Below are 25,347 nucleotides of genomic sequence, written 5' to 3'. Positions count from 1 at the left end.
GGCGGGGCGGGGCGCGGCGGGCGCTCTTCCGGCGCCGGCTGCTGACGGCGCGGCGAGGCCGGAAGGCGGAAGGCGCGCGGGAGGGGCCGCGGCCGCCGTGGGGCCTGGGGCGGGGGGCGGCGGCCGGGCCGGGCCGCGCTGCGCTGCTCCCCGCGGGGCCGCCGGGGGGGCGATGACCGAGTACAAGCTGGTGGTGGTGGGGGCCGGTGGCGTCGGCAAGAGCGCGCTGACCATCCAGCTCATCCAGAACCACTTCGTGGATGAGTACGACCCCACCATCGAGGTGAGGCCGCGGGGCGGGGGGGGGGGTTGGTGGCAAGTGGAGGGCGCTTGGCTGGAGAAAATGCGGGTGAGCGAACCGCCGAGAGGGAAACCAGGGCGAGGGCGCGTCCTGCGAGTTGGTGGGAGCCGTCTTTGTATCGGAGAGGGGGTGCAAACCTCGTCCTTCCTTCTTTCTGCCCCCTTCAAACCTTTGGTGTGGCTCTTGGTGTGTGCGTGCTTTCAGTGTATCCGCTTTAACGAGACCGGCGATTTTTGTGAGGCAGCATCTGAATCCCGTTCAAGAATGATATTAAAAAAAATGAACCTTTTGAGAGTTTTGAAGAGGTGGTATGAAATCCGCATCCGTCTGTCCTTGGTCAAACAATGTACGTACGTAAGGAGTAAGGAGCGCAGATGCTGCTGTGGGTGTTTTGCTTGAAAAGCCAAATGTGAGAAGAAAATGTGAGATCAGTGTGCACGTGATGTGGAATCCTGGAATAGCCCCATGTCTGTTCCATTTATTGCTTTCTAAAGCAGAACGTAGGCAGCCAACAATGGCAGCAAAAACATCACCATTGACCTGCACGGACCGTGGATGCTGACCACAATGTTGTATCGAGAGTATTATCATTCTTCTATGCTCAAAATAAGAAATTTCTTAGGGAGAATACGACTTTTCTTTTTGGTTAGAAAGGTGGGAGGATTAAGATAACGTGCTGTGCATTATATGTACTGGTGTTTTTTCACTGTGTGCGTATGTGCATAAAAAAAAAAGCTCTTCTGAATTCCATGCATATTATTTTTTAAAGTTTATTTTTGCTCCTAATGCTGTCTGGTATGGAAAGTGGTAGTTCTATGTGTTTTTATAATCTATACTTTGCTTGTGTTTTCTGCAGGACTCATACAGAAAGCAGGTTGTTATTGATGGAGAGACGTGCTTGTTAGATATTCTGGACACTGCAGGACAGGAAGAATATAGTGCTATGCGTGATCAGTACATGAGAACTGGGGAAGGATTCCTCTGCGTGTTTGCCATTAACAACAGTAAATCATTTGCTGATATTAACCTGTACAGGTATGATCTGGGTCTTTGCCACACGGAGAAAAGATTAGAAGAGGTTTCAAGTATTTTTGTCATTTGACCCAGTGAAGACTAAATAGAAAAATACTAATTCTGCCTTCTTTCAGAAAGTTTATTTTAAGCTTATCTGCATTCTGTGCCTATATGTTATTAGTCAATGAGTGGGGCAGCTATCTCGGTTGTGTTAATCAGCTGACATTCAGAACATACAGAATGTTCTGGGTAAGAAGAAATGGGTAAGAAGGCAAAAGCACATTAGAGCAGAGTTATACAAGGACTAGAGGATGGATTATAGGAAGTTGTTGGAAGTACTGCTGTAGGTTAGAACCGCTGACATCCTATCTAGCTTTAGTATATATTGTTGTAGCACAACATTGTTTGGATACTGAACTGTAACGCCATTTACATGTAGAAAATAGATCATAATTTTATTTTATTTTATTTTCTAAGAGAGCAAATCAAGAGAGTGAAAGATTCAGATGATGTGCCAATGGTTCTGGTTGGGAATAAGTGTGATTTGCCCACAAGAACAGTAGACACAAAACAGGCTCAAGAATTAGCAAAAAGCTATGGAATCCCCTTTATAGAGACATCAGCTAAAACAAGACAGGTAAGGTGCTTCCATTCTTGGTCAGACTTCTACTTGTACGCTAACTGAAGAATAGTCTAACTCTTTCACTTGTACTTTTTTCTTATCTATGGGAGGGTGTACTTTTAAAATCAATTTGATTATCAATCTGGATAGGCTGGACTGATGGGCTGAGGCTAACTGTGTGAGGTTCAACAAGGCCGAGTGCCGGGTGCTGCACGTGGGGCGCAACAACCCCAAGCAGCGCTACAGGCTGGGAGAGGAGTGGTTGGAAAGCTGCCTGGCAGAGGACCTGGGAGTATTGGTTGATAGGTGGCTGAATATGAGCCAGCAGTGTGCTCAGGTGGCCAAGAAGGCCAATGGCATCCTGGCTTGTATCAGAAGCAGTGCGGCCAGCAGGGCTAGGGAAGTGATTGTCCCCCTGTACTCGGCTCTTGTGAGGCCGCACCTCGAGTACTGTGTTCAGTTTTGGGCCCCTCGCTACAAGAAGGACATCGAGGTGCTTGAGCGAGTCCAGGGAAGGGTAATGAAGCTGGTGAGGGATCTGGAGAATAAGTCTTATGAGGAGTGGCTGAAGGAGCTGGGCTTGTTCAGCCTGGGGAAGGGGAGGCTTAGAGGCGACCTTATCACTCTCTACAGGTACCTTAAGGGAGGCTGTAGCAAGGTGGGGGTTGGCCTGTTCTCCCATGTGCCTTGGGACAGGACAAGGGGCAATGGGCTAAAGCTGTACCAGGGGAGTTTTAGGTTGGATGTTAGGAGAAACTTCTTTACTGAAAGGGTTGTTAGACATTGGGATGGGCTGCCCAGGGGAGTGGTGGAGTCACCATCCCTGGTGGTCTTTAAAAGACACTTAGATATAGAGCTCAGTGATATGGTTTAGTCGAGGCCTTGTTAGTGCTAGTTCAGTGGTTGGTCTGGGTGATATTGGAGGTCTCTTCCAACCTAGACAATTCTGTGATTCCGTGTAATTTGCAAATTTCAGTTTTTGGTTTCATTACTGACTCTTACTTTGAAAGAGTTCTGTTTTTATTTCAGTGGGTGATGTTAATGAGAAGAGAGCTCATCTGCTCTAGCTGAGAAGCGCGTAGATTGTTCAGGTAGTCATCCCAGGCCTGTCCAGTTTTCTCATCTTAACGAAGGCCAATTATAAGGTTATTTTACAGAAAGAATCTCCCGCATTGGTTTAATGCATTTCTTCAGAGTTGCATTGAATCTGTGGCTCTGCCTCCATGAAATAATAGCCAGAAATTTGAAGAATTTTAAAATGGGGGTGATGAGACAAGAAGTAGCTTGTTGCCTGCATGTGATGAGACAAGAAGTTGCCTGTTGCCTCTCTATGGTTACAATTTGCCTTGTTTCTTTTAATGGCTGTTACTTTGGATGTTTACCTCAGAGGAAGAGTTAAGAATGCAACTGAAGCATTTTAGATAATTGGTTTCCTCCTCTTAATGAACTGTGGGATAAGCTGGCAACTACTATTCCTGTAGAAGTATGTGTTTCAAATACGTCAAGGGATCCTGTGATGGAAAGAACGTGATCTCAAAAGATTCAAGAAAAAAAAATACTTTACCTGGATCGTTTACATTTCAGGGTGTTGAAGATGCTTTTTACACGCTGGTGAGAGAGATCCGGCAGTACCGGATGAAAAAGCTCAACAGCAGTGAAGATGGGAATCAAGGCTGCATGGGATTGTCCTGCATTGTGATGTGATAAGGTGAGCTGTACTTGAAGTTCTTCTTAAGGCTTCTTGTCTGTATGTCTTTCAGTTGTTGATAAGCACAGCTTAGAAATAATAGCTTCTATAGGTGTTTTGGTTTTTTTTCCCCCTATTATACAACCCATTGATACCCAGAGATTTTGATCCTTCAGTTAGTTAGTTCCTTTTTTTTTTTTTTTTTTTAAACTTAGGGAAAATTCTTTTCATAGCAACCTTTTGGCTGCAGCCTGTAGATTTCCACTGAAATGATAATTGTGTGATTTTTTTTTATATCACTCTTGTCAGTCTCCTTCCTTTGGGAAACATTCATTGTTTTTCTATGACTGTTTGGAGAATGTATAATTTCTGTCTTGTGCACAAGTAATACCTGAACTAGAAAGGGGAACATGTGCAATTCTGTAGTCACCATTTGCTGATGATTGATTTCTGCAGAATTTATCTTGAGCTATGTTCCTCTGCAATATGTAATGCAAGAAATGAGACTTAGGAGTGCCCCCGCTGAGTGAGATTGTTTACAATGGTTGCCTAAAAGATGCTGCTCATCACTGTAAAAACAGGTAGACCAGTCCAGGACTTGTACTGCATTGTTGCATTGCACATCTACCACAGATTTGTACAGCAGCTAATTAGAGATGCCTTTCTGTTCCAGATGCCAGGAGTACATGGTGCAGACGTAGCTGCTGGACAAGTCTCGATGCTACTGTATTGCGTCTCATGCTGATGCCCTGCAGTATTTTGGTGCCAGTGACCAGAATCTTGGTACCAGTTAATTAGCACAGGGTCCTTTTCTGTGCTCCATCTGAAGAAAACATCTCTGGTGTCTACCTCCTTGCTCAGCTAACAGAGCAGTCACATCTCTTGGTGTACTGGGATTCTTTTCTCACTGTGTTGTCTGGGCTTGTTCAAGAAGAAAACCAGTCACAAGAAAAGTGAATTACAGAGACTAAATGCTGTGAAAAAGATCTCACTTTACCTCTAGGGTAAAAGCTAGAAGTAGTGTTTGTTCCCTTTGTATCAGATACAGATTTGCAGTGTTGTCAGAGGAGTGGCAGAAATGGTTTTGCCACCTTTGAAGCTCCTGTCACTTATCAGATTGGTATCTGCTGTCTGTGCACCCACACAGCATATTTGCAACATCTGCATTGTACCAGGAGTACCACTTAACTGGTCAACTGATCTTTTATTTTTCTGTAATAAAAAGGAGATACCTTTGCTAATTTAAGTGCCTGTTTGCTGAGAAGATCTGGAGTTGTAACCTGTTCCCTTGGGCTGAGGAAAGTCACAAGGACTGGAATATCTTAGCTTGTTGTCTTAAGTAGGCAAGTCTTGTGTGGAGGATCTGTTTGCATGGTAGATTACTAAAACAGGAATTTGTAGGCTGAAAGATTCAGCAGGTGCTTGTAAAACCCTTGAACTAGGGAGGGGAGCATACTGCATCAATTTTTGATCCATCAAAATGGATCTATCCACCTCTTTTTAGGTGGAACTGTGCATATTCTGTATTGGTTTTCTAGAGCATTTGGATCTTCCTTTTCCAGGTTGGACCAAATTAGTCAGCTGTTCACTTTAACATTAACTGCCAATATTTATGGACAGATAGTTAATCTAATAACTGGAGGTTAGTGTGGGCAGTTGTTACTCAGCTCTATCTGTAACTTGCAAATTATTTTATTCCGAATTATTTTCTTACCGCTGGACCATAAATGTAGTCTCCTCCAAATGGCTCTGTAAAATGTAGGTGGAGAGCCTCCTTGTCTTAGAAGGAGTCTGGGATTTGAAGTTGACTGGAATTGGTGCAGTGGTTGTCGCGGATGTCCAGGCTGAGGGGAGAAAGCAACGAGCTGTAACAAGAAAGCTGAGCTAACTTCTGATTGCAGCATCCTTGCAAAATGAGGAAGGGATTCAGTGATGTCTACACAGAAGGTGCATGATATACTGATGGGAATTCTGGGTTTGTTGTAACAGCCTCAAAGTACCACAGAACTGCTGCATACACTGTGTGATTTCTTCCTAGAACACAACATTGTCACTTTATGTAAATGGGATGTACAAATATGGTCCCTGTTGTGAAGCCTACTAGCGTTCCTTGGAATACCACGTCCTTCCTTAGTTCTTGTGCTACTGATTCTGGATTATGTTGTGTGTGATCAGACAGCATTTCTCATGGCAAAGTTGAATACCCAATTACTACTGTCTGATGGAAGAGTAATGAGTCCTCAGCCTACAGAGGGAGTATTCAGTCTGCAGAGCTAGCGTGAGTGTAGAACTGCAAGAGGCTTAATTTCAGTTTGTTGGTGTCAGATTCCTACATCTTCATTTGAAGTTGAAAATTCCAAATTGAAATCAGTAAATAGAGAAAAAAATTAAATACTTTTTCATCCACTAATTACATTGTTAATTTTCTTCTTGGAATGCAGAGGATCAGTCTGTATCATGTTTTCTTTATCCTTGATACTCCAGATAAGTTTTTTAGCAATTTATTTTATTCTTGACAGATGTGACACTGATGAGAATTTAAAATACATTATTTTTACATGATTTTCCAGTGACATACTCAGTAGAGGGTAGCATTATGGATAACACTGGCTGTGACTTGAGTTCATTTGAAGGTGATATCATGCTTGCAAGTTAAACGTGACAGAATCATGATCATTGTGAGCTGTCTGTAATCACCAAGCAGTTTTGTTGTTTTTGGTGTTCTTTTGGTGTTCTGTTTTTTTTTTTTTTTCTTGGTGCAAGTTGTTTGTGAAAGCATTCTTTGAGCCCTGAAGCAGGAGCTGACTGTCCCTGGAGTTCTGTGACATACTGTTTGCCCACTTAAAATTACAGAAAAAGATAGCTTTGGGGATACACCTCTGGTTGCACAGATTCAGCATTTTGGAAAGACAGCAGTGCGGAGCTTGTGCTGTGTTGAATGGTGAGTTTATGGTAGGTCCATTATGCTTTTGCACTACTTGGAAAAATTTGGAGCTGCTTCTCTGGCAGGCTTGACTGCATAGTTCAGAGCATGGCTGCCTGCTGCCATGGGAAGTGTTTTGCAAGTGGCAGCTGGTGTTTGAAGGCTGTGTAGTCAGGTGTGAAAATTAAGCACTCCTTTTGATATGGATTCATCATAATAACTTCTACATTGTTCGGCATGTTCTGCTTGTCATTAGAAGTGTGCTACCTGGAACTTCAGAAGTTGTAAATTCTCAAAATCATACGGGAGCTGGCAATTGAATCTACTTTCTCTTAGGTGTTCTCTTTCTCTTGGGCTGTATAAAATTTTTAAAAGGGAAGGAGGCCTGTAAAGCAAGTACTTGGTCAGCAAATATTTTACTGTTGGAACCACAGAGGGATCACGCATAAGCTTTCAGGATGCTGTAGAGCTAACTTACATGGGTGGTACTCCAATCTATGATACTTTTGGTTCAAATCTAGCAAGTGGTTTTACAAAATCCGGTTTTGTACCAGTCATGAGCACGAAGTAAATGACTGTACTTGGTTTCCAGCCGTGTATATATACACATATGTATGAGTTGTTGCAGTCAGTGAAAGTCCCTGGCACCACGCAGTGGTATGCATCACATGGTGCGTTAGGGCAAAAGTCAAGTCTGAGGAGCCATCTTCTCATGCGTTTGGGTCTGGGAGTCAGTATTTTTAAACAGAACAGCTGAAACACTTCCTGAAGCTCTGGGACGAGGCAATGTCAAGTGCTACCTTTAGTTTCGCCAGATAGATGAATGCAAACATTCAGTGTAAGGTTCTTATGTCTAGCACAGCCTACTGCTATATTTTTAAATTTTTTTAAAAATGGGAAAAGTTCTGGTTCAAAGATGACCAATGCAACCAATTGTAAAAAAAATAAAATAAAATAAAATAATAATAATTAAAAAAATGTTTACTTAAACATTTACTTAAACAAAATGTTTATTTAAAATAATTGTTACTGTTGACTGAGAACAGCCATTTAACAAGACAGTGCAACGCCGTGGCTGGTTGATGTTAGTGCCCTGCTCTGTGGTTGTATTCAAAAAGCATTGCTCAGATTTTGCTTTCATTCAGAAACACTTTGGATGGTAACCGTGATGCTGAAGGAGACATGTTTTTTAGCACAGTTAAGTGATTTAGAAATAATTGGATTTCAAGCAACTTCAGGCCTGTGTGGGGAGGGAGATTGAACAAGGTTTCTATCGTGTTCTAATCCTGTACGTAGTCCTTCGTTAGTGACTGTGTGCAGCCTCCGGGACGGCTGGACACTGGTGGGATGTGGACTTTTTTCTTTTTTTTTTTTTTGAATCTAAGGGCTAATTTGTTGTTACCTTGTATAATTACCTGCTTTCAGTAATGCATCTCTGTTGGTTTGGAGTAAATTATTTTGCTTCTTAAATAACTTTTTTAAAGAATAAACTTTGTGAATTCTTTGGTTGTTTCTTTTGTGGTAGTGATCTGGGGGTGGGATCACATAACTGACTTACAGAAAGCTTATCGGTGTTATTGGTGCTATCTGCTTTCTTCACAGGGTTTGGATTTACTCAGGTCGTTGATTCTGTAACGCAGCATGAACAGCTGTGTTATGTATGTCCACTATCATACCAGTAAGGGGTGAGACAGGCCTTGAGACATACTATAGGCTTGTTCCAGAGCCCAATTTTAATGACTTCACTAGTCTATTGTCATGCTTCTTGCTTTAGGTTTGTCTTTGTCTGCAGTGTGGTTCATCATAACTTCTTTGTTGACTTTGTCCTTGAAAAAGATGCTTCCTAAGAGCAACAAAATGTGAGAGAAGATTTATTCACTTCACGTTCTTTGACTGAAATCAGCTATAAAGTTACTGCTGTGTCCAGATCGTGCTCTTTGTTAGGCTTTTACATTGCTTAACTCACTCTTCTGAAATAGTTCCGTATTGGCTTTTCTGCTGCATAAGGCAAATTGTATCAGAGCACACAGTACATGTGCTACTAAGACATGGTGGCATGCCTCTGGAACCCAGAATCCAATCTGTTGTCTATATAAGGAACTGAAAAATAGACTGTTAGTAACAGAAGACTTCACAAAATCACAGTGCAGCTGTCGTAAAGCACTTTAAAATAAATAAATGAAGACTCATACATGTGAGCTTGGGTTTTTCAGCTCCCTTTGTGTGTGCTGGCTGGTTTCCCCACACGCAGGAGTGTTGTGAGTCTAGAGACGCTGCAAGGTTGGACAGAGACGCTGCCTTCTTCCACTTTTAGCCTCCGTGTCACAATCCAGAGCTGTGAATTGTGGATGTTCAGATTAGAGTCTGCTGGACCTGATGTTTCCTTAGCAGTGAATCCCCAACTGTTATTGCTGAGTATTCCAGCCATTTTTACTATCCACAGTATCACAGAAATTCCAGCTTAGCTGTGAGTTATTTGGTATTTCCATAAATAAAAGTTAATGCCATTAAAACAATAACCTTGTTTCCTTTTTTTCTTCCTTCCCTGAGCAGCTGTAGGTAGCCAGTCATGATGAGACTGGCCCCAGTGGGTAGTAGTTTCTGTGGACAAGTTGTTGCACATCCTGGCAGTAACGTACAGTAAAGCAGCAGGTGCTGCCCTGCGTTGATTAAAGTTACCGTGTGCTAAGGATGTGGAGCTGAAGAAGCGCTGGTGAAGTTTACCTTTGAAATTTACCTTTGAAAAGCACTTCTCCCATTGCCCAAAAGATCCCCTTCCCTTGATGCAGATTGTTGTTCTGTGCTAGGTATAAAACTCCTTGTGTTGTGTAGCTGCATTAGTTGTTGCCTGTTCCGTGAGAGATTTGGAATCATAGTACAGATGGATGCTTATAGAGAGGCTTTTCTTGGCTAATTAGGGAAGTTTTTCTCCCACTAGTAACTCTGTTACTAGAAACTATTTCCCATCTTATCAAAGGACTCTGACTTCTGTTCCATGTTGGAGCAGAGGCTGATTTCAGCAGCCCTAGAGGAATTTGTGCAGGGGATGAACAAGAGCAACGTGAGAAGAAACTTCTGAGGCTCCTTAATGCAAGCACATCAAGAAGTGCACTTGTGAGTTTCCACGTTCCATTCCTCTGTTAATACTTTTCCTCTTCAGGAATTGAAACCATTTGCTAGCAAAACTTGCCTGTAGACTTTTTGGACAGCAGCCCCTCTGATACAGCTGCTCTGCTAGGCAGATTGGAGGAAGAACTTGCTAAATACCCTGAGCTGCCAAATTCCTGGCATGGTTGGCTATTTTCCTTTGAGTGAGTCTAGGCAGAATGAAGACATTTCAGAGATAAAGTATGATGTTTTGTTTTTCAGAACACCTCTAAGGCCTCTGGGTGTGAATCACTTTCCAGATAAAAACAACTGGGGAGATGCCCTGCCTTGCATTCAATACCTCAGTTTAAAGAGGCTTTAGTTCTAACTTTAGCACAGCATACCCAACCTTTACTCATATTTCTACCATGAACCCAACTAATTTGACCCTGTGATTTAAACAGCCAGGGGATCAAGAGACCTCTTGAAGAAGGTAACCTCTGCACCCTAAAGGTTATTTTTGGTTTCAGATGTGAATCTGAAGATCTTGATATGTCTAAAAAAGGTTGGAGGCAGGTCTAATCCTTGTGGCAGAGCAAACAACCAGGACATAGCTTTTATTGATCTTAAATGGAATAGTTGAACAATAACGCAGTTTGGGGCAAACTGGTAAATGAGTAACAAGAATAATTCAGAAAGTGAAGACTCTTGTCAGTCTGAGAAAAGAGACTGGGTATTATTACAAATCAAGACTAACAGCATCCCAGCTTTGCCCTGTTGGCTGCACCTCTACTTGCTGTGAGGAAAATCAACTGATATTCTTGGGGAATATCTGGGAAATGGGGCTAAAACTCCCTGAGTTATGGAGAATTTCTTAATTGTAACCCAGCATGTCTTAAAATTATGCACGTCAAGAAGTGTTCATCCAGAGAGAATTTCTGGATGTTTTGGAAATCATCTCAGCTGGAGATGCAGAGCAAAGTCCCAGCTCATCTTACTTCACTGACTGGTTGTGCCACAAGTTTCTCGTGCATCCTGTGAACAAAATCTATGACTTTTGCCTTATTTCTTACTCTACATCTTAGACAAGCAATTCTTTCACTTATACCAGCCTTATTCTGAGACAAGAGCTTTTCTTAGCAGTTACTACTAAATATAGCACAGGAAGCACTTACATGTATGCAATTCCAGACAATATTGTCTTTTCCAGGGGTGCTGATTATTTGTTCCCTTCTCTGTTGGGACCAAAGTGATATTTTAAACCATCAGCAGGACTGTGATAACATATGGCCTGAATGCTTTGCTTGATTTGTCCTGATCCCAATACAGTTTATCATCTCCATCAAGAACTGAAGTATAAACAAACAAGAAAAGGCCCTGTTTCAAATCAAAACCGTTGTATCCTGATCTGTTTAGGCTTACTGCTGCCCACCAGGAAGCTGAGGCAGAAGCTCAGAGCTACCTTGGCAATATGCAGTACAAATTCTGGCCATTTTCTTCAGGCAGGAGCTGTTTTCCAACTTCATTCCTAAAGGACTGGGTACAGTCCTGGCTGCCAGTATGCTAGAAGGAATCTGCTTAAAGCTAGCTGTTAGGAGGCACTTCACAAATTGATACCCTGCTCTTTCAAATCCAAGCAACCTTATGTAGTTTAGGGGAGTTTTTTGGTACACCTTGGATTGTGCAAAGTAGTGGTCACTGCAAGGTAAGCCTTGGTTATGGTTCATCACTTACGGAGATAGGTGACATGTAGGCTTGCCAGCTGACTGAAAACCACCTTGCTATAATACAAAGTTATATAAAGGTAGTTCCTGAAAAAAATCAGAAACAAAATCATACCTTATAGCTCCCTACATTTTTTTTTTCTTTCTTCCCGTTTCATACACCTGAGAAGATGTGAGGACACTTGTACAACTCCAGCAGCTAAAATCCAGACTTTTGAGTAGATCTTTCTCTCAGGGAAAATCTTCTATGAATGGGACAGTAGTTGGTTAGACCACATCATGTGTACCTATCTTTTTGGTCCACAGCTCCTGTTATGATGAAAATATCAGCCCTGTGCCTTAGGGATTTTCTCCAAATCATTGGTTTAGCATGGAAGATGTCAGTTTTAGTCTCTCTTAAAAGACTGACTTCCATATTCTCATATTTTCCTGGGTCCTGGGAGGTGGCAGTCTGGCCAAACAGGCAAAACTCTACTAGATGTGAAATGAAAGCCTAACTTAAATTTGAGCCCTGGTTTCACCTGTTTCAGTGGAAGTGCTTGTGGCTGCACTTTAAATAGTCCTGCAGTTCACCTCCCTTCTCCTTTTAAAGGAGGAGAGTCTAATTACAGGGAAGGGAAAGCAGTAAAGTAAGTTAGGCTGCTGTGCACTCAGTCAGCTGCTTGTGCTCTGTTACAGCAGGGTGTTACTTGGGGTTCTGCAAACTTGCTGCAAAGATGTCACGGGTGAAAATTCCAGGTAGGTCTGAAGGCAAGCAGTGAGACAGGGAGCACCAGGACAGGCTCGTTAGCCTACAGCCTCTGAGATTTTGGTAGTGTGTTGTCTTTCTGGTTCAGGGGATGGAGATGGGGTCATTGAGCACTTTCTTCCTGCACGTAGGCATTTTCGGATAATGCAGCAAAATAATGGTGGTATTGTTTAAATCTTGCCCTGCTCATACTGAAGAATGACATTGTCCACCCTGCAGCAGCCTGATATCAAATCATTGTAGAAGGGGTCAAAGGGGTTTCAGGAGTCTCCAGTCAACCTGGCTAAGCTCAGAAGATGTGGGGTGCTGCAGTCTCCAGGGAGTAGGAAACCTCCTGGGTATCAGCAGTACAGCTGGTCAGGCCTTGCAGAGCAGCACACAAGGGCATGTGACTGCCATTACAGAGCCCTGAAAAACATAAGCACCTAGTAGGTCCGATAAGAAAGAGCATGTTTAGAATTGCAGTGCTCTGTTGTGTGACAGATATGTCCTGGTAAGTGAAGCTGGTATTAAAGCCGTGCCCTGAAACATCAGTGGGAGTTTGTTGACCTTCATGAGTGTATTTTTCATCCACTAAAGAAATGAAAGGTCAAACTAGGCATTTCTGGGATACTTACTTTGCAAACGAATACATGGAGTTCAAATACCAGGACTGGATGCATTTGAACTGCAAATGCAGGCTGGACTTTGGAAAGTCAGCAGCTGGAGGCAGTGATGCCAGAACCCAGGTCTGTCTGAATTTTCTGGGTCATATGGAAAGGGCATGAGCAGCACCCTCAAAATGTCAATGCCACCCTGTAAGACCAGGAGTGAAAAATCTATGGAGCTGCAGTGTCTCAGCTGTCTGATCCTGTTGGTGAATAAGTGGAGATGTGACTGTAGGTGACAGGAGGATGAAAGAGAAACATGTTTGAAATCATTATCCATCCTGATCTTCATAAAGGGTGGTGAGTCACGGCCAAAAAAAAAAGTAGATAGCAAAGGAACCCTGGCACTGAGTCACTAAAACATTTGCTCTTTTGTTCAGGTAGGAGAATGCTGTTTTGCCCTCTTAAGTTATTTCTATGCTCTTCTGCATCCCTGTCCCTGAACAGAGGTGTGGGGTAGACCTTCCAGGGCAGCTGGGTCCTATTGGATGGCTAGGTATCTGGTAGTTGCATGTAATGTTGACTGAGATGATTTAGGTTCTAGAAAATATTCTTCCCCTTGGACAGCTGCAGGGAAACCCAGGGCTTCCTGTAAGGCAGAAGCCAGATCTGAACTCTGTAAAGGAGCCTCAGCTGGATAGCATTCGCAGTGTGGTTCATCTATGCACAAAGTGCTGAAGCTGTTATCAGGGCACAGTGAATGCTGAAATTACATCCTTGTAGTGTAAAAAGTGACAAGTACTGTTCTTTCTTTTGTAAGTGGAAGGCTTTGCCTAAACTTGTACTTCACCAGTCCCTTTTAAATCACTGATTTGATGATTAGGCAAAAAAGTTTAGATTTTTAAGGGCTGATCACATCTGTTTTTGTTTTGTTTTTGTTTCGTCTCAAACAGCAGAAGAGAAAGGTGAGTATTGCTGGTTTTCTTTTTTACATGTAAATGCACTGCTGTGTTACTGTCTAGACATGATCACTGGAAACAAACAGCAGTTACATGATCATGGTGAACTTTTAGCAGTTCAAGAAGATGCTATTTCTCAGCAGTGCCTTTGTGCCCCTCACTGTTTCATGGAATGGTTTGGAACTTCTGGTCCCTTGGTACATGAAGCTGGTTTTTGGTAAATACTGTCCTAGCACCCCCAAGCTCCTGTTTAGACGACTGCTTTCCTCTGTGGCAGGAGGAGAAACGCTCTGCGACTTCCCTTGTGCCTATTCACACTTTTTTTTTTCCTAAGCAGAGATCCAGCCTAAATTAACTTTTTTTGAATGCATCCTGCTCCTAGTGGATTTGATCCATAAGGGAACAGATTCAGTGTTTCACTTCCTTTACTCAGGATGAATCCCAGAGCATGATGTCCCTGCCCTTGTCTTCCTACTTTGTTTGCTAAGGCCATATATGTCAACACCAACCATTTATTACTGAAATCTTGGTTTTGTGATGTTGCACTGCTGAGAAATGGACCTAGTGTCAAAATTTGCCCATGTGTTTACAGCTCAGCACAAACCTCTTTGCCTTAACATATAGTAGCAGGAAAGGAAGCCACTGTGTTACGTTTCCCAACTAACCTACTGGTAGGACTTTGGACCTGTAAACTCAGGAGTATGCTGTTGTGTTCTCCTACAAGACCCTGTGGGAGCAGAAGTTGGATAGGTTCAATGCTGAAAATCTCTTTTAGGTGTAGCGTATTTCTGTCATGCATGTCAGCCCTTTCTGCTTTGGTCCTCACCTGCTGACCATGATGTCCTGTTGGACGTGTCAGTGGTGTGGTCCTGTGTGCCCTTCTTTCAGCATCGATCTTCACTGTGCTTTATGCTGAGCTGCCAGCTGCCAGTGAAACCTGCTCAGCAATGTCCACATGCTGCTATGCAAGTGTGCGCCTTGAGATGTTCCCAGAAGAGCCCTTGGGTTCTTGTTTTACGGTATTTTGCTGGCAGTAGAAAGGTTTTTAACAACCCTCTTCAGCTCCCTAAAACTCCAACCAACCTGGTGTCCATGGGGACTTTTCATAGAGCCATGTTATCTGGCACCTTTGCAGGATGCTGAATGTGATGGGCTGAGAGGGGCCTAGGCCACATGTTCAGCTGCCTTGTGATGGCAGAAACTATTTTGGCTGCTAGCTTTGTCCATCTCCATGTCCACCTCTGTCTTCATCCTGCCTGGATGCCTTGTGGAACAAGTAGGCCTTGGACTTCCTGGAGTTATAAGGGCTCTGCCAGCCCTTCCCTCTTCCCCCAGTGTATAGTCTCCTAAGTGGCCTTCCCAAGGGTTTGCTTCTTTCTCAGCCTTTTTGTGCTACTCTCAGACTGTGGGTTGTGTTTAGCTTTTCTGGTGTGCTGCGGATGTCTAGGTGTGTCTCTGGTCCACAATGTGTGGGACAGGCCCTGTAAGCTTTTTGAAAAGTCTGGAGGGTGCTCAGGGTCTTCCAGGTGGGGTGGAGGTGTGTTAGGGAGATGAGAACCGAGCTCTAAGCTGATGGCAAGGAGCACCCTCCTGTTCGGGTGGCTGGGAGCCAGGTGCCCGTGTGACCCTGCGTCCTGCTTTCTCCTTTCAGAGATGGATGAGGCAATGCGCTCCTTTGCAGAGAAGGTCTTTGCCTCTGAGGTGAAAGATGAGGCGATCAGGCAAGAGATCTCTCCTTTTGACGTGGAAGAGATCTGCCCCATCTCACGCCAGGAGATGAGAACACACATGATGCTTCAGGAGAGTTCCTCCGCGCCAGAAAAACGGTAAGCGACAACCAGAGTAGTACGGGAGAGGGTGAGGAGCAGTGTCTGCTCATCCCCAGCCAGAACTGGAAGAAAGCAGGGGGATCATAAATCAAGGTCTGTGAAAACTGTTCACCACACCCAAAATGGGTTACTTCCTCGGTAATCCCAGAGCATCTGTCAGGTGCTTCAGGGTTTCCTTTCCAAGTGTTCCCACTGATGGACAGAAAGACACCCTTGGCCTGTTACCTCAGCACTAGCACCGCAATGGCCACAGCTCTGCTGGAGAGCTGTGAGACCTTTCTCTGGAAAGGCGCAACCTCCAAAGACCACGTGTGCTTTTGAAAGTCTGTGGCCACTTAGAGTGCGGTGGCTTCTACTCTTGGCAGTGTCTGTCTAAGGTGCTCAGAAAGCACCAGTGAGATGGTTGATGTGCACAGCTGGAACATGACTGGTAAGTGCCCCTGACCTGTGTGTGGCCACAGAGTCAGGGCTGTTTGCCTGAGGCTTTCTTCCCTGGCAGGAGGAAGCGCATGCTCCGCCTGAAGACGATTGCACTGGCACTCCCTGTTGCTCAGAAGTCTATAACCAGGCTGTCCACTATTGATGAGGTCATCTCCACCTCCCCCCTGTACCAGACGGTGCCTGACTTCCAGAGGGTACAGATCACAGGGGATTATGCCTCTGGGGTAGGTACTTGCATGGCTATTCAACTTCCCCATGCTGATTATCACCTCACCTAGTCCTTGCCTGGCCCTCGTGAGTGCCAATTGTCACAGGAGCCTTCACTAGGTGCAGTGGGGACTGTCTGTGTCTTCCAGCTCAATTTGTGTCTCATAAGCATCTAATGGTGTCCTGCTGCATCCCTGGAGGATCTTGAGCTGAACTCCCTAAGGAGTCTCTGGGGATGCTGGATGCTGCCCATGAGTTCCTCTGTACAGTGGGGGAGGGCACGGAAGGGTAGGAGATGCTCATTCTGCTGCAGCCTGCTCCAGCTTGCACACAGCTACGCCTTTCTGAGACCTGTGCACATAGGGCAGAATCACAGACCGGTTGAAGTTGCAAAGGATCTCCAGAGGTCATCTTGTCCCACCCTACTGCTCAAGCAGGGTCACCTGGAACTTGTTGGACAGCACTGTTAGCACAGCTTGGCCTAATTCCCCCTTCTCCTCTTCCTTTCTTCCACAGCCTCCTATTGTGTTTGTGCTGCTTAAGAGGTGCTGATGGCAAATTGCCCCCTCTTGGACTGGGGCAGGGTGCTCAGTTTGAGTTGCATAGCACAGGAGCCATTAGGGGAGGCTGAAACTCCATCCATGCAGAGACACATTCCTTCTGCCATGACTGTGCCTAGCTGCAACTGCTGCTTGGTATTCTGTCTTGCTGCTCCAGTCTGACCAATCTTAAATGCCCAGAACACTTGTCTGTGCAGTAAATCACAAATTCTTGGCATATTGGCTGAGTGTAAGTTGTTGGTCATGCTTCAGTTTTCAGCCTGGGCTCCAAGAATAGCTTCCAGCGTTCTGCCCAGGCCTGGCTTCTATTTCACTGCCAGCTAGAGCTTGAGGTGAGGAATGTAAGCGGAGATGACAGCTGAAACTCATTTGTTCTGGCATGAGGAACTTCCCTTTGCCATGTCCAAGACTTCGCCCATCATCCCTTCTTTGTCCTGCAAAGGCAGAGAAGTGGGAGGGAGGGGATGATTGTAATTGGCTGTAAATGTAGCTGTGCTCATTGCATTTTGATGCTCCAGGGTCTCTCACAAGCAGCTGGGTTCCTGTTGTGTGGTTGCATTCAACAAAAGCTCTCTTGCAGGTGACAGTTGAAGATTTTGAAGTTGTCTGCAAAGGCCTGTACCGTGCCTTGTGCATTCGGGAGAAATACATGCAGAAGTCTGTGCAGAGATTCCCCAGGACCCCATCTCAGTACCTGCGTGCTATTGAAGGTGATGTCTGGAGGGCAACTGATGTGGGCCCAGGTATGTTTAGGCATCTGCAGGGTTTTGCTCTCTTGCTTCAGCTTGGGACAGACGGATGTCAGAAAAGGGTTGTGAAGTGCTCCATGGGGAGATTGCTTACCCAGGCTGCTGCTTCTGTGTCACAGTACTGGGGCTATTCCTGCCCCGTGCTGGGGCTGGAGGAGCATGGCAGGATTGTGGGGTTTTGGCCAGCAGCCTGTGTCCTGTGGTATATTCTCCCCTTGGTCCAGTGTTCACCCCGCCAGTGAAGGATGGACAAGATCCCTTTGAAACTGGAAATCTCGGTGAGGACCTGGGATACCATGTCGAGATGAAGGATGGGGTAGTTTACATCTATGGCGACAAGGCGGCAGTTGGAAGAAAGGAGCCAAAGGACCTGCCCTACCCCTGTCTGGAGCACTTTGTTGATGACATGAACTTCCTCTTAGCCCTGATCGCACAGGGGCCTGTGTAAGTGCCTAGCCTAGCGCGGCTGCATGCAGCCAAACAGCTACTGCTCCATCAGACAGAAGAACCAGGGAAAAGCTAGAGTTGCCCCTTCCTCTCCCTGAAAGGAGGGAGGAACCCACTGATACCTGCCCAGTGGCTGGAAGCCTGAACGGGAAACTTCTGCCAGACTTAGACCTCTATGGCAGAGGCCCCAGGGGAGCAGTTGAGGGATGGCCGGCCTCAGGATCCCACCGGGCCACATGCGCAGCCTGCTGGCTACCAAAGCATCCTTGGCCCTTGTCAGCAATCTTGGCTGGGGTCTTGAGCAAAGTCAGTATTCAGGGCTTGGAGACACCCACTGCGGGTGTGTTCATACCTGGCAAGACCTTCCTGCAGAGCTCTGTGGTACAGCCAGAAGCACCGCAGGGAGGCAGGCTAGAGCAACACAAGTTCCTCCACCTCAGGCGAAAGCTCCGTCCAGGTGCGTTTGTCTGGCTGTGCCCAGTCACTGTTCTGCCCTTCGCTTTTACCAGGAAAACCTATGCTCATCGGCGCCTGAAATTCCTCTCATCCAAGTTCCAGGTGCACGAAATGCTAAATGAGATGGAGGAGATGAAAGAGCTGAAGAACAACCCCCACCGTGATTTCTACAACTGCCGGAAGGTAAATGGCAAGGCTCACAGCCCTAGTGACCCTGCAGCTGAGCTGTCGTGGTACCTGCCCCTCCCTGAGATATTAGAGTCAAGGTTTGGGACACCTGCATTGCTCCTGCTAATGGGATGCTGCTTTTGGCCTATGCCATGGCTGGGCTGAGCCACACAATTTAGTCTCACTTAAGGGGTTTGTTAGCCTCCCCGTGGTGGTACCCAAGAATCCCATCCTGAAGCTGGATAGCTGTCCCTCTGCCTTCTCAGGTGGACACGCACATCCATGCTGCAGCCTGCATGAACCAGAAACACCTTCTGCGTTTTATCAAGAAATCTTACCGTGTGGATGCTGACCGCGTAGTTTATGATTCCAAGGGCAAACAGCTCACCCTGCAACAGCTTTTCCAGCAGCTCAATCTGCACCCGTATGACCTGACAGTGGATTCCCTGGACGTCCATGCAGTAAGTGGTTGGGCACTTATTGTAGAACTATTCTTACATCATTCTCATCCACCCCTACAGGCATAGCTTTTCCCTCTCTACGTGTACTCCCATGGCACACTGCACACATTGGTGTTTGTGGTACGGTTTAGCAGCTCCTAGCTTTCTGGGTTCTTTAGATCAGTCCCTGCCCAGCTGGTATGCTTGGACCCAGCATGTGTTTGCAGGATGCAGCCCTAATCACCTCTACTTCAGGGGCGGCAGACATTTCAGCGCTTTGACAAGTTCAATGCCAAGTACAACCCTGTGGGTGCCAGCGAGCTGCGTGATCTCTATCTGAAGACGGAAAATGCTATCAATGGCGAGTACTTTGCTACCATCATCAAGGTAGGAATATAGGGGAGGAGAAAGCACTTCATCTGTGGGGCTGCTGTGCCTAGGGGATGGAAGATCCCCATGCACTGTCTGTTCTCTTGGTTCTCAGGAGGTTGGCTCTGACCTGGAGGATGCGAAGTACCAGTATGCAGAGCCTCGCCTCTCAATCTATGGGCGATCCGCTGAGGAGTGGCACAAGCTAGCCAGCTGGTTCAACAGGCATCGGGTCTATTCCCCCAATATGAAATGGATGATCCAAGTACCTAGGATTTAGTATGTGCTGTGGTTCTGAGAGCACTGTGCTTTATAGTGTGCTGTAACTTACTCTTTTACTTGAAGGGATTATGGGAAGAGCAGGCCATGTTCCTCTGCTAGTGGTTAATCCCTGTCTCTGTCCACAGTGATGTGTTCAGATCTCAGAAATTCCTCCCACACTTTGGGAAGATGTTGGAAAATATCTTTGTTCCTGTGTTTGAGGCAACTGTAAATCCTCAAACCCACAAGGAGCTGAGTGTCTTTCTACGCCACGTGAGTGTTACCTGATGATGTTGTCAGGGTGTGGTGAGCTGTGATGTTCCTGTTTGTGCACAAGAAATAGGGCATTGGCTTTGCCTGACATGAAACATGTCATCAGTGGGTTTGCAGCTCTTCTGCCACATTCTGGGAAAGGATGTATGCTCAGAAGTGCTGTAAGGAAGAGGTCAGGCTCCCTGGGCTGGGCTGCTGGGGGACTGTAAGAAATGCTGTCCACTTACCTCCTGGAGAAGTGGTTTAATGTGAGCTTTCTTTCTACCCCTTGATAGAGCTAAGGGGTTTATGAGGAGCAAGGTCTGCAACCTCACTCCTCAATTCTGCTCCTGGGTAGGGCAGGGGTGTGGGTTACAGCCAAGCAATGGTAAGCTGCAGTGGGGCAGGTTGAGGCAGCCTACCTGGGCACGATGAAGTAGGGAGCTTTGAGATACAGCTTTTTTTGTTACTTTGCCAAGCAGATCACTGGATTTGACAGCGTGGATGATGAATCCAAGCACAGCGGACATATGTTCTCCACTAAAAGTCCAAAACCAGAGCAGTGGACTTCTGAGAAGAACCCATCCTATACCTACTATATATACTATATGTATGCCAACATCTTGGTGCTTAACAACCTACGCAGGTGAGGCCCAGGATCTGCTAAGAGACCTGCCTGATGGACTGGCAGAAGGTGGCAGAGGCCCTCCTTGCTCTGCCACCAGCGTAATTTGGAGCTTCATGTCCCAGAGCATTTCCAAACACTTCTCAGTAGCAAATGTGATGGACTAGGGTGTAAAAACATTAGGATTGCAGAGATGTGTTCATTGCATGCACAGCGAAGAAAGAACAAGTAATGTGCTCTTAGGTCAAGTTGGGTTATTATGGGACACACTGGCAGGGGCTGAGCTGGACCTGAAGTCAAGGGATATTGCAGCACATGCCACCTAACCCTGTTTACCTGCTCTGAGTCCTCCTTCCATGTGCTTAGGCAGCGTGGTATGAACACGTTCCTCTTCCGTCCACACTGTGGGGAAGCTGGGGCCATCACACATCTGCTTGCAGCCTTCATGACAGCAGACAACATCTCCCATGGTCTCAACCTCAAGAAGGTGAGTCGAATAGGCTGCCACAGAACAGCCCAGGAGTGGCAGAGGAGAACGTGTTCACAGCTGATCCCCTGCTTTCAACTGACAGAAGACAGCCTGGCTTCAGGCAGATATTGCACGATTCCCTGGGTTTTCCCAGGCGTGTTTGGGGGTGCGGTTGTGAAATGTATTTACATTTCCCAAGGATTCAGCATTACAGACCTGTAATTGGATAAATCTGTATCTTTGGAATCAGTTGAGGTCTAAAATCATCCAGATTTCAACTCTATTGGTCTCTCATGCTCCCATGTAGGCTGCTAGCTTGCCTACATGCTCTTTTGCGTGACTCAAGCACCGTGCATCCGACTCTTGGCTGAGGAGCTGGGTTGATCTGAGGTGTGAGCCTGAAGAGGTGGAGGTCACAGCAGCTTTATCTAATAACCTGACAACTCTGCTCTCCTTTGCAGAGCCCAGTGTTGCAGTATCTATACTTCCTCGCCCAAATTCCCATTGCTATGTCCCCGCTCAGCAACAACAGCCTCTTCCTGGAATACGCTAAGAATCCACTGCCTGACTTCCACCAGAAGGGCCTCATGGTGTCCCTTTCTACAGATGACCCCATGCAGTTTCATTTTACCAAGGTACTGTGTCAGCTCAGCACCTCTCCCTGTCTGAACAGCGGCAGGAGTGCAGGGGCCCGGCTTGTCAGTGGAGCCAGCGGTGTTTGCGGAGGGCCTGGCCTCAGGGGCTGGCTCTGGGCCGGCAGAAGCAGCTGGCCTCTAACACCGCCTCTGGCTGCAGGAGCCCTTGATGGAGGAGTACGCCATCGCTGCCCAGGTCTTCAAGCTCAGCACCTGCGACATGTGCGAGATCGCCAGGAACAGCGTCCTGCAGTGCGGCCTGTCCCACCAGGTAGGTGCCCCTGGGGGAGGGGGCAGGCCGGGCCCCGCGGCGGCTGCCGGGGCTTCCCCCGGGGGGGGCTGCGAGCGGGGGGCCGCCGCCAGCGGTGCCCGGCCTCGTGCTCGGCAGGAGAAGGCCAAGTTCCTGGGGGAGAGCTACCAGGAGGAGGGGCCGCAAGGCAACGACATCCGGAAGACAAACGTGGCTCAGATCCGCATGGCCTACCGCTACGAGACCTGGTGCTACGAGCTCAACCTCATCGCCGAGGGCCTCAAGGCCGAGTAGGAGCACGGACGGGCGGCGGCGGCGGCGGCGGGGCCTCGGGGCCGGGCCCCTGCGGACTGCGGCGGGACCTGGGGCGGGGGGGGCTCAGCGGCAGCCGCCGGGCATTAAACGGCGTCAGCCAGAGCTGGAACGGCCTCAGGGGAGCGGGGCGGGGAGAGGGGCGGGGAGCGGGGCGGGCCGGGGCTGCCGCGCCCCTCAGCGCGGGGCTGCGGGCTCCGGACGGGCGGGTGCGTGCGGGGCCGGCGGGCGGCACGGGCCGGGCCGGGGCTGGCCGGGGCTCGCCCCGCACCGCGCGGGCACCCGGCCGCGGAGGCGGGCAGGGGCCGTGGTGCCTGGCCGGGGCCTCGCCGCGGGGCGGGGGCGGGGGGGGGGGCAGCGAACGAGCGGGAGCCGAGCCCGGCGGGGAGGCGGCCGGGCCTGCCCCGGCCCTCGCAGAGCGTCCCTGCGGGGCTCGGCCGCGGCCCGAAGCGGTCGGGCGGCGCCGGTGCCTCCGCTCCTCCGCCTCGCTGAGGGACCCCAGCGGCCGTCGGGGCCCCTCCCGGCCGCGCTGTCCGCGCAGCGCCGGGCTCCGCCCGCTGCCGGGCCCCCACCCCCCGGCCGAGCGACGCCCGAGCCGGCGCCGTGGGGAGCGCCCGGCCCCTGCCCCTGCCCGGAACAGGAGGGGGGCGGGGAGCAGCCGCCGGGCGAGCCGGGGCCGTGTCCGGGGGAGCCGGGAAGGGACGGCCCCGGGGGGCTGGGCCGATGGAGGCGCGGGGCCCGCAGCCCCGCCGCGTCCCCGCGTTTCTCTGCAGCGGCCGAGCGGCCGTCCCGTCGGGAGAATTGCCCGCCGTCTGAGCGTTTAGAAAATAAAAATTCCCGCAGCGATAATCCTGTGGTGAGAGAAGAAAAGGGCCCCAAAAGGCTCCTGGGCGGCCTGTCCTAAAAAATACGTCCCTGGCTGCGTGTCCCGGTTTGTCACGGTGGGGGAAACGCAGAGAACGTGCGGGGATGCCGGGTGTGTGCTGGGGGGGGTTCATCGGGGCTGTGCCTTACACAGCGCTCCTGCCTGAAGCGGCTGGAGGAGCTGCCCCGGAGCGCGGAGCCCTGGTGCTGTGCGCGGGTCTCCGTCCCCGTCCGGACGCGGCTCCCGAGGCTCCGTGGCGCTGGTGCTCTGGGGACGCGGTCCCCGGCTGCGTGTCCGGGAGGTTTCCCCGCGCTGTCCTCAGCCCGCGCCCTGCGAGCCTCGCAGCGCAGCTGCTGGGATGTTCCCAAGGCGATGAGCGGCGGCCCCGGCCCCAGGCAGCTCACCTGCGGTGGCCTTTGTAAGGCGAAGGTGTTTGTGGCTTTAGGGTGGTATCAGCTGGGGGGAGTTAGGTACTCGGACCTGAGAGCCGGAGGGAGTCACTCTGCTGACAGAATCTCACTTTTGAGAGCTGCACCAAGACATTGCAGCAGGATCACTCGTGTTTGGGTTTAATTTTCTCTCTGTCCCCCCTTGGTTCTGAGTTCTTACATGAAGCTGCACTGTTTCTGGGGCACATAGGCAGTCTGTGGTGTCATGTCCCAGACAACTCCAGTTTCCAGTATTGCGAACCTGAGTGTTTAGCTACCATAAGTCAGGTTAAAAAAAAAAAGCAAGCCTTTAAAAAAGTAGTGCAGGTTGTCTGTATGTCCTCTGCTGCGGAAGCCTTTACAGCTTATATGTTTAGACTTTTTTTTTTTTTTTTTAGCATGGGTAGAAACTTACTTTCAAGAAACGGAATTTCATCCGTTCAGAAAAACAGTGGAAATTGAGAGTCAGGCATGTCTTTCTTGCCTATATAAAAGTCTTAGGACCCATGACAGTGGTCAGACTTAATCTCCTTTGGCCACATAGTTAAGATTAGCATCACACTTGCTGTGTTTGGCATCTGTGCTGTACGTTGCCAGGTATTTGATAAGATGGGACTCCATTCCATGGCACGATATGCAGAAGCTTCAAATAAGTTAATAACTTAAGTTGCTTTGAATGGAGGTGGAAATGACTAAGCATGCCACATTCCTGAAGCATTACTTATTTTGATATGAAATCAGCTTGTTTGGTACTGCCCACATCGTTCAGGCATCAGCGTGACAGTTTTGTTCAGAAATGCTTGGGGTTTGTTCTGGAGCTGAACAGAATGAGAGTAGCTGAGAACTCTGGAAGGGATCCTTGCTGCCATGCTGACTGCCTCCTCATGCCCCCAGGACAGCTGTAGCCTTCTGAAGACCAGAAGCTGTCTTGTACTTGGCTACCAACGCTGGAAACTTAATGACAAGGCAATCTGTTGTCTTAGGTGATTTAGAACTGCATAAAAGGTGCAAAAGATTGCTTCAGAACTTGCCAAATCAGTGATTTGCTTGTTCTCGCGCCTGTTGTACAGCAGGATAAGGTAAGGTGGTGTGTTAGTGTCTTTGTTTAGCTAATTACCTGCCAGCATAATTATAGTGAGGGGGTTTGCAGGGAACCAGTAGCACCAGCAGCTGGTGGGCTTGACTTTGGCATTTATTCCTGAACAGTGCTGGCACCATTCTTTCCTTGAACGTTTGGTTTCAGGAAACTGGATTGTCTTGAGACTGTGTGGAAAATGTGTAGCACCCTCTCTGGCTTTCTGAGTTGGAAAAAGAGTAAGGGCTGCCTATCACGTGGTGTGAATGTGCCTTTATTCCTCCGCTTTGGATAAAGAGGTGGAAGCTATCTTCAGACAGCATGGATCTGAGAGGCACTCTTGGGGAGAAATGTGTGATACTTCTGGCATGTTTTGTTTAGAAATGATTTCATGTCCCTTTGTCCGTGGCAAAGGGACATGAAATCATTTAATTTCCTTGAGTTTGGACCCTGGGCATCCCCAGCTGTGTTTTGTTCCTGTTGCAATGTTCTGTTTGATTTTTAAGCCACTGAGACCTCTAGTTCCTTCTGTTAGCCCTCCCTGATGTGTGCTACAGAAGCAGGCTTTGTGGGATGTGTGCTGTGAAAGTCTGTCTTGAACGTGTGTTTTGGGGAGGAATGTTTATCAGCAATTGGCCAGAGTGCAGCTGAGAGCTTCTGGTGATGTGTGTGGCTGGAGCGTAGCTGATGGTGGTTTTCTTCTTTTTGTCCTCAGGTTGTTATAACAGGCAGTCCCTGCAGCTCTGATACCGGGGTTCCTGGAGACCGCTGGGTGCTTTGGAGTCTCATGCCAGCTTGGTACATGCAGGGCACAGGTGAACCCGAGCAAGGCCGGAGATGGGGTGTTTGTAAGCAGG

The 25,347-nt window shown here is 47.9% G+C and overlaps 2 protein-coding genes and 1 long non-coding RNA gene across 4 annotated transcripts; 2 read left to right on the top strand and 1 right to left on the bottom strand.

Moving 5' to 3' along the window:
- Window positions 1-49: 49 nt before the first annotated feature.
- On the top strand, window positions 50-8,051 carry NRAS (NRAS proto-oncogene, GTPase). Its single transcript, XM_005011774.6, has 5 exons — window positions 50-283; window positions 1,158-1,336; window positions 1,793-1,952; window positions 3,522-3,645; window positions 4,298-8,051. The coding sequence occupies exons 1-4, from the start codon at window positions 173-175 to the stop codon at window positions 3,639-3,641; spliced, it is 570 nt and encodes a 189-aa protein (XP_005011831.2). The 5' UTR covers window positions 50-172; the 3' UTR covers window positions 3,642-3,645; window positions 4,298-8,051.
- Window positions 7,540-15,304, bottom strand: LOC119713933 (uncharacterized). The gene is made up of 2 exons (XR_011805064.1): window positions 14,479-15,304; window positions 7,540-8,390 (listed from the first exon to the last, which is right to left on the bottom strand). It is a non-coding gene; the product is annotated as an uncharacterized lncRNA (long non-coding RNA).
- On the top strand, window positions 11,936-25,347 carry AMPD1 (adenosine monophosphate deaminase 1). Of its 2 annotated transcripts, XM_072028316.1 has the most exons (16): window positions 11,936-12,096; window positions 15,304-15,478; window positions 15,981-16,146; window positions 17,270-17,432; window positions 17,663-17,882; window positions 18,395-18,524; window positions 18,776-18,970; window positions 19,205-19,336; window positions 19,434-19,597; window positions 19,726-19,852; window positions 20,314-20,477; window positions 20,823-20,943; window positions 21,387-21,560; window positions 21,721-21,831; window positions 21,949-22,100; window positions 25,206-25,347. In XM_072028316.1, the coding sequence occupies exons 1-16, from the start codon at window positions 12,075-12,077 to the stop codon at window positions 25,213-25,215; spliced, it is 2,226 nt and encodes a 741-aa protein (XP_071884417.1). In that variant the 5' UTR covers window positions 11,936-12,074; the 3' UTR covers window positions 25,216-25,347. The 2 variants fall into 2 exon arrangements, with proteins under 2 accessions (XP_071884417.1, XP_071884418.1); XM_072028317.1 differs by lacking the exon at window positions 25,206-25,347 and having other exon boundaries at window positions 11,938-12,096; window positions 21,949-22,227.

This window comes from Anas platyrhynchos, chromosome 27 (genome assembly GCF_047663525.1).
Source record: "Anas platyrhynchos isolate ZD024472 breed Pekin duck chromosome 27, IASCAAS_PekinDuck_T2T, whole genome shotgun sequence".
Lineage (NCBI taxonomy): Eukaryota > Metazoa > Chordata > Aves > Anseriformes > Anatidae > Anas > Anas platyrhynchos.
Note: the sequence above shows the minus strand (reverse complement) of the source record. Positions and strands in the feature narration are given on the sequence as shown.

Excerpts from the sequence above, each read along its gene's own strand:
- NRAS (XM_005011774.6), top strand. The coding sequence starts at position 173 with ATGACCGAGTACAAGCTGGTGGTGGTGGGGGCCGGTGGCGTCGGCAAG. Across the intron at positions 284-1,157 it reads AGTACGACCCCACCATCGAG|GACTCATACAGAAAGCAGGT; the intron begins GTGAGGCCGCGG and ends TGTTTTCTGCAG. Across the intron at positions 1,337-1,792 it reads GCTGATATTAACCTGTACAG|AGAGCAAATCAAGAGAGTGA; the intron begins GTATGATCTGGG and ends TTATTTTCTAAG.
- AMPD1 (XM_072028316.1), top strand. The coding sequence starts at position 12,075 with ATGTCACGGGTGAAAATTCCAG. Across the intron at positions 12,097-15,303 it reads GTCACGGGTGAAAATTCCAG|AGATGGATGAGGCAATGCGC; the intron begins GTAGGTCTGAAG and ends TTCTCCTTTCAG. Across the intron at positions 21,832-21,948 it reads AGTGCGGCCTGTCCCACCAG|GAGAAGGCCAAGTTCCTGGG; the intron begins GTAGGTGCCCCT and ends CGTGCTCGGCAG.